We start from the raw sequence: 7,969 nt of genomic DNA on the forward strand, positions 1-7,969 counted from the left end.
AAGGAGGCTTTGAGATATTTATAGCTCTGGTGGTAAGAGTGGAGCCCACGTACACACTTCAAGAATTATTTTGAGCTTCGTAAAGAAACGTTCAAGTGGACTCTCTAAATTACCCTTGGATTTTTCACATAATGACTAATAGAACCCTGAAGTAAAGTACTAGTAAAGTATGGTCACAATTTCAGTCGTTGAACAACGGCTCTTTTACGGTGAAATAAAGCTCTTTGTGATTGAGATCTGATTTTATTGTCCGTATGTCAGCCTCCTATATACATTATACTTTATTGTTTAATTTATTTATAAATCATATAATTTAAAAAATAAAGATTAATTAATGATTATTCTTTATTTTATTTTATTAAAAAAAAATTGAAAAGCTTGGAATCTAAATTTTTTTATTTATAGAATCAGATCATAATCTTAAACTTAGTCTTTACTTTTTAAACATTCTGTCTTAAGACGTAATGTTTATGAAACCTGTCTTAGAATAGAGTGTTGGATCATGTCATTTACAAAAAAATTTATGTATTGAAGAGTTTTAAAAACATTAATTGATTTGTATTATGTATATTTCAAGTTAAAGTTGTATTGTCTCTTTATACGAATGAATGAATGGAGTATGTTTTTTTAAAAAAAAAAAACATGTTAGAAAAATGTGTTGCGAAAAAAAAGGTAGCCTGACAAACATTTTTGTCTTGAGCTCCTTAATGCAATCAATCAATGGAACTTAACGAGGTTTAGGAGTGTCTGGTATGGGGGTAAATCTATGGCCCCATGAGTAATTATTATGCATTTGGTAGACAGCGGAGATAAAAGCAAAGGGCCAACAATCATCCTGCCCCATTGTTGTACTCTTAACGTTAATTAATTACTACTTTTCTTCTACTTCTACTTCTACCAATTTTCTACTTTGTGATGTAAATTGATAATTAAATAAAATGACACTCACGGGCTGCCCGAGCTTTCATGCTATGCTTGCTCTCAAATTTGATGGTTGAGAGGTTGTAACTACATACATATACACCTTCTAATTAATGTTTTTCGAGGTAGTAACCTTCACATACTTTTAGGTAATATATACATATATAGTTGGTGGGTGTACTCACGTGCATAGAGGAGCCCATGGGAAATCAATCTACTCTTTGTCCCCCCTTGTTCCCAATACGGGTTTTATCCATGTTTTAGTCTTGATTTAATAAAATTCAATAAAAATTATTTGAGTGATCAATGATCAAAATCTGTTGTGTGCCGTTAAAAGTCTATATTATAAAATTATTAATTAATGATATAATTGAAGTCTTATTTGGATGGTAAGAACTTTTTATTTTTCTACAACGTAAGATTTCATATACCAGTTATTATTATCACTTATCAAAATGAGATATCACACTTGTAATTTTAATTAACAATATAGCAAAAAGATTTAAAAATCTAAGAGGTTAAGACTTGTATATGCATGTTGACAACTTGACACCCTACTTGTTGGAATTTATTTTGTTTTGGCTTCCAACATCTATCGAATAAGTTAGACAATTTTAAGATCACACATCAATGTGATTTCTCTTCAAGTTTAACCATCAAGGTTGTCGTATTCAATATCATTTCGAATTTAAGATTTGCGTAACATTGTTAATATGGTAGACATATATCTTTCAAAAAAAAAACATATGGTGGACATGATATTGACACATGTCACATCAATCACATATCACAATAGTTGTATTATGATCATCACCTAAATAGATCTACTTAAAAAAGATTATAAGAATAGATGGATCAATAATTTTGAATTAAAAAGATATATAACATGGAGCATCTTAATATATATGAGAGATTAGAACTTCTTATAGAGAGCTTAACCCCGTTGTGAATTTACCGATGATAATCAACTGGAAAAAAGATCGAAGTTGTTAGTTTCGTACACTGATTAATAATTGTAATCAAACATCAATCGAAAGTTAAGGGCCACGTGATTTTGAAATTGATATTCACCAAAGTTTATTAAAAAAAGTTTACAATTTTTAATGCTTTCAGATGTCGGGTTGACCTGGTTTTTTTTTTTTCCCCCTTCCTTTTGAGTTATTGATTTAGAAAGTACTATCAAAAGAAGGTAACATGCATGTGAAATCAGTCGCCTTGAATATATCTAGATATATCTTTGGTTAGAGAAAGTGTGAGTTTTGGGTAAGAAAGTGTACGTTATATCGATATAAATGTTTAATAAAAATAAGTTTATAAATTAATGTGATTTCATTTGATTACGTTAAAATACATCTCGTCAACGATTTGGTTTTCTTGCATGTTCTTATAAGCTAATATTCAATCGTAATGACAATGGAACTCTTTAATAGGGAATTAGTAAAAGGTTGAGTGATGCAATTTTTCTCATTAGACAAATTGTCTACTTGCAATGTCTGATTAGTTTGGAAGTAACTTGGATACCAATCATTGCTGAACGAATGACTTGTTAGAACTTCTGAGGCTTACGCATGCCCACATGACATACAAACCAAAATTTTGAATTATATTCGTTTTAAATTATGAATCAATTTAAAATATCATATCAATTGATATGTTTGGCGATAATAAGATTTAGAATGAAAAGTAGCATTACCCAGTTTTAATAACTTCTATATATCTAAGTCTCAAGTATGCCTCTGCCCATGATCTACATGTGATGTGTGTGTGTGGGGTTGGCTTAGATTCATGGGACTTTGGATGGAACAAGTAGCATGATGCATTAACTCAAAACACGAGGAAAGAAAATGGGATTGGGATTTGGTTGGGTGAATGCATGAACGAAAGAGCATGGTCTCACGAAACCAAATCAGAAGCAACAAAATTCTAGGAAAAGTCACAAACGGTTGTGTCAACGAGGAACCAGTTGGCCGCACATGACTCCATGATATACCTATTCGTAGATATGTCATGCCGTTGTCTTGTGTTTGGAATTGGTAGGCAAAGTTGGGGTCCAATATTTTATAATATCAAAAATTGCCAGATCATGAATTGAATGTATTAATCTCTCAGTGGACGTACGTACGTAGTGGGCAACATTGCTTTCGATCTTGTCTTCCCCGATCCAACAATTATGTTCCCCTAAACTCTGATTAGTCCAACTTTCGGTACTCCTCTTTCCCTTGGCAGACTAGGGTCATCTAGCTAGGAAAATGGCAGGGTATGATATGTATGCTTTCATCATAAATTGGGTTAGGTGCCATATTAATTAAAAGAAGCACGCAAACACACACACACATACGACTACATACCTACCCAAGCAGCTTTATGAATAATGGGAGGAGGGAATTCTGAAATATTGCTTCAAATGAAATGAATGAATATGACCTGTCCAGAGAAACAACTTTACCATGCGGGCAGTATTCCCTTATATATAGATCATGCCGATATCATATGATCTTATTTTGATGAAAAAGGGATTAATTGATCATGTTGTACTGGGCTAAAAAGTTCATCCTAGAAGTTCTTTGTACACGTAGAACTGATGATTTGGTCCCATATAGGAAACTCAAAAGATGATCAAAAACAAAGAAAGAAGTGAAGGGAATTTTGTATTGATTGGCCGGGGTATAGAAGCTAGCGATTATAAAGATAAAACGCATATATGCATGCTTAGAAGAATAAAATCATTTTGTAGGGTAAGGATCTAACCTACTTATAATCTTTTATAACATGGATTGAATATTAATATTCATGAAGGATACATGACCACCCATATTGTGATAGATCACTTACCTTCTATCATATTTAATGCTTTCTTAAAAATATATATATATGCAGGCTAGCTAGGTTTCTAGGAATATTGGGTTGGTAAAGCTCAACATCTGCATAGTTGTAAACAACATATATATTGATAGAGTCATTGTATATTCTCAAATTAGAGAGGCCTCATCATTTACTCCTTGAAAAATCAAAGGGCCGGGGCTAGAAGTGCTAAGCAATCGTTGCGGGTTCTTTTGCTAAAAGACTTGTAGTACTATATATAAAAATGTGATTTAGACTAATAATCAAATTAATAGAGCAAAAGATGATGGAATCTCTCGGCTAAGTGATTTAAATTAGAGAGAAGGTACATGATTGCATTATATATATGCCTAGCTACTGACCCACGTAAATACCAGACTTGGTACTTCGAATCCAACTTAATTTCTAGCTGTCTTTGGCTGAGTTTCAAATTCAATCACGCACAAGTACACTTAGATTTGGTTTACATTAAATACTATAAGGTTTACATAACATGTCATTTGTTTTAATCTAGTCGATTCAATTCAGTGAGACAATTAAAAAGGTGGTGTTATCGGTGCACTTCATCGATCTCCCACAACATTTTCCTAGTTAAAAATGGATTCCATTTCAAATTTTAACGTGCCACTTGTAGAGCACTTAAAGTGAGCTATAAAGTCGATGAGCGGCCCCTCGTGTGGTGCAAGATACTTCATCTCCCTAGCTATATGAAATAGGTAGGCCGCAGGTATAAGTAAGCCTGAAGGTTTGAGTGGGGAATATCACTATCGCATCGCTTTTCATGGAGACATGAGGTATTGCGTGCGTGCAATAAGGATGGGAATAAAGTGATGATGAGGTTTTAGATGCTGAGTTTGATGATGGGTTTTGCACTTAGGCTTTAAAACAACCTTGAAGCCTACATAGATCCGATCCCTTGCGCTTCAAGCAATGCCAAAGAGCGGCAAAAGATTAGGATTTGGTTAGGATTTCCATCTCCTCCAGTCACTATTTATGGTGCTCTGCTTCAGAGGCCCCCTGCCCTCCATGGTCAGTAAAGTAATTTGAAAGTGGCTATCAAAGATCGTATATATTGTAAATTGTAACTCGGAGATTTTATTCTAAGAAATATTAGATACAGTTATAAATTGTGTAATTATTATACATTTTTTTGAAAAGAAGGAAATTTCATTATTAAAACAATAATGCTTGTTCAGTCTATTACCACAAATATCATTCTCTTTCTTCTTATATATCATGAGTTCTTTGAGATTACGTGGGTTGATATGGATCACATCATGAAACAGTTGGCTCTAAGGTTCACTCCTCTCAAAGTGCATCACCTACATAATCAAGCACTGTTCAGGTGGTTTGCAACATCACTTTCTACCTTCTTTGTTTGTTTTGCTTGTACGTTTCCTTGTATTTTTCGCTTATCATTCTTTTTCTGCGGAAAGATCCCTTGCAATGGATGCTATATTTCTTTGATAAATAGGTGAGTCATTATCAACTATAGACACAGCATCTAATCTTAGCAAATCGCATGCCTTTCTGTTTTGAAGGGACAAAAGCTCATCTCATCCCAATAGAATATGGATGCATGATCATGATTACTATAACATTTAATTCCTTGCGCTTTTCTGCTCTCCAATACTGACATAAAGCGTCCACCAATTTAAATGCTCATTGGGTTTGGATATAGACGGACACCATTGCGTTTGCTTGCTCAGAGAATAAAGCCCTCGCCCCATTCTTGGGTGGGTGGGTCTACTTTGGGATATATGGATCATCCATATTTAAATTTTGGTTGGCAGCCTGAATATGATGGACTTAATTTCATGGCCCATACTCTGAACTGGTTTGGGCCTTTGAATTTGTTAGTTTTTTCTGTTAGATTTCTATTTAAGAGAAAATTTGCACGCCATAATTCTAAAGTAAATCATTTTTTTAATCTAAATCAACCTTGAGAAACCCACAACTTGAAACCTTCTAGAAATATTAAATTAATATTCAAGTCACTCTTCTTCTTTTTCTTGGTGTTTATCATTTTCTGAATTTTAGCTACTCATTGTAGATATATGTACAACCAATTTTTCCGACAGATAAATGAATTTAAATGTTGCAACTCGAGTTTAAGCCATGTTATTGCCTTAACTTAGCAGAAGACTCCCAAATTTTCTTGCCAAACACAAGTTAAAGACATGAAAGAAAAAAGAAGGTAAGACAAGAAAACTTGGAAAAAAAAAAAAAAAAAAGGCTAAAGAAAAAGTCGTGTCGACAGGGACCAACCACAGCAAGTCATTCCCCCCACTCCCACTCCACCATAGGTCCATAAATGATAAATATCCCCAATGCTCAATTTCACCTTAGAATAAGGGAATAGCCTTAGAGCTCTCTTGTGGTCCTTCGACCTCCGCGCATGCCCACCCCAGGGGCTGTGCTCGAGGTCTCCACCCCCATGTCGCTACCTCCCGCGCAACCTCCACCACTTGAACAATCGCAACCACCGCAGGCTAAGACGATGATATCTCGGCTGTACAAGCAGCACTCGTGGTCCCCGGACGCCTTCCGCGAGCAGGCGTGGCTTCGGCGCAAAGGAAGCAGCAAGAATCGCCGGAGCAAGAGCGTGACCGATGAGGATCTCGACGAACTCAAGGCCTGCATCGAGTTGGGTTTCGGCTTCGACGACTCGTCTTCGCCCGAGATGGATCAACGCTTATCCGACACTTTGCCTGCTCTTGGCCTTTACCACGCCGTCAACAAGCACTACAACGACACCGTCTCTAAGTCAACCACGACAGTGCCGTCTTCTTCCACGGTGTCCGAGCGCGAATCTACTGATCCGTCTCCCCTTGGTAGCACTAGTCCCCACAACCTCTTTGGCACCGCTGGTAAATATATATATATATATATATATAGTTTTCTCCATATTTTCAGCTTCCTAGCTTCTATTTCTGGCACTAAATTCCTATCAGCATATCATTTTAAACAAACCTGAAAGTTAGGTTTTTCTTATTGTGTATCTTGTCATCAACGTTGTTTATTAGTTATTACAAGTACATGAAAGTCCAACATCATTCTGGGTCTGACCCGTGTGCATGAGCGCTCAGACATTTAGCTATATTTGCTTGCATATATATATATATAGAGCTGTAGATATTGGATATCCTCAGAAACATATATTTTTACGAAGCTGATGAAGCTTCTGTCTAATTTTTTCTTTTTTCGTTTCCTTGGGTAAATCGATCGGAAACTGGCCGTGAAGGTGATAATCCGCAGGATGTGAAGACGAGGTTGAAGCAGTGGGCTCAGGTGGTTGGTTGTTCGGTGCGGCAAAGTTCAAGCTAATTCAGATATGATTTTGTTTTGTTATCAGGGTTAAGAGGAACCAAACCAGAGTTGCCAAAGTAACCAAGCATCGACGTCAGCTTGCTTGATATTATTTCCCCCCACCTGCTCTTGATTGGCTTTGGTTATTTATTAATTTGGTGAAATGAAATTAAGTAAAAACAAAGCCCATTAATTAAACAAATGGAAACCAACTTGTACTGAGTCTGGGATTGACTATTTCTTTTTCCTTTTTTAATATGTTACGTACTTTGATTTGGTTGTATTTGGTGGTGTTGTTAGCGGCCTGGCCTGTCTTCTCACTTGGGTTAGGTCATATATAAAATAGAAATGATTTGGTTAATGCGGGATTTTTTATTTTATTTTATTTTTATTTAATGGAAATAGACTTTATTTAGTTTAATGAACCAAAGTTACAACTTGAACTTATTAAAAGCAACAATACCAAATACAACAAAACAATAGAATCGCATAACCGTAAGTATCGGCATGAGCCCAGAAGGCATGTCCACTGCAAGCATCGGCTTCACGAGTCCAGATGGCACGAGCATCTAACTCTTGCATAGACAGTAACCTCCATTGGGCAAGTCGATCATACGACCATCTACTGTAGCATCGCTCACTACTCTCAATTAACTCTTGTCCTAGATTGCGTGTCCGATTTAGCAACTCAACACCTCACTTGGGTTCAAAAAAGAAGAAAATGAACAAAAATATGAAGAAAACAGGAGACAAAACACAATAATGACATCAGAGTTCTTAGAAATGTTGACAGTCGATCTTTAAAATCCCAGAGTCAAAGGTCTTAGAAATGTTGAGCATTGTATTGCAGAAAATGTGCCTCAATGGCGAGTGATGGCCATGCGCCGATGAGCTCCAG

The 7,969-nt window shown here is 35.8% G+C and overlaps 1 protein-coding gene across 2 annotated transcripts; it reads left to right on the plus strand.

Annotated features, from left to right (window-relative positions):
- The first annotated feature begins 6,063 nt into the window (after positions 1 to 6,063).
- LOC122296340 lies at positions 6,064 to 7,432 on the plus strand. Of its 2 annotated transcripts, none has more exons than XM_043105959.1 (2): positions 6,064 to 6,632; positions 6,979 to 7,432. In XM_043105959.1, the coding sequence occupies exons 1-2, from the start codon at positions 6,161 to 6,163 to the stop codon at positions 7,002 to 7,004; spliced, it is 498 nt and encodes a 165-aa protein (XP_042961893.1). In that variant the 5' UTR covers positions 6,064 to 6,160; the 3' UTR covers positions 7,005 to 7,432. The 2 variants fall into 2 exon arrangements, with proteins under 2 accessions (XP_042961893.1, XP_042961885.1); XM_043105951.1 differs by having other exon boundaries at positions 6,069 to 6,632; positions 7,007 to 7,432.
- Positions 7,433 to 7,969: the final 537 nt, after the last annotated feature.

Source organism: Carya illinoinensis, chromosome 2 (genome assembly GCF_018687715.1).
Source record: "Carya illinoinensis cultivar Pawnee chromosome 2, C.illinoinensisPawnee_v1, whole genome shotgun sequence".
NCBI classification, from domain to species: domain Eukaryota; kingdom Viridiplantae; phylum Streptophyta; class Magnoliopsida; order Fagales; family Juglandaceae; genus Carya; species Carya illinoinensis.

What these genes read in the sequence shown, in the direction of transcription:
- LOC122296340 (XM_043105951.1), top strand. Translation starts at nt 6,161, where the DNA reads ATGCCCACCCCAGGGGCTGTGCTCGAGGTCTCCACCCCCATGTCGCTA. An exon ending in CAACCTCTTTGGCACCGCTG is followed by an intron (nt 6,633 to 7,006) that starts GTAAATATATAT and finishes CTGGCCGTGAAG; the next exon opens with GTGATAATCCGCAGGATGTG.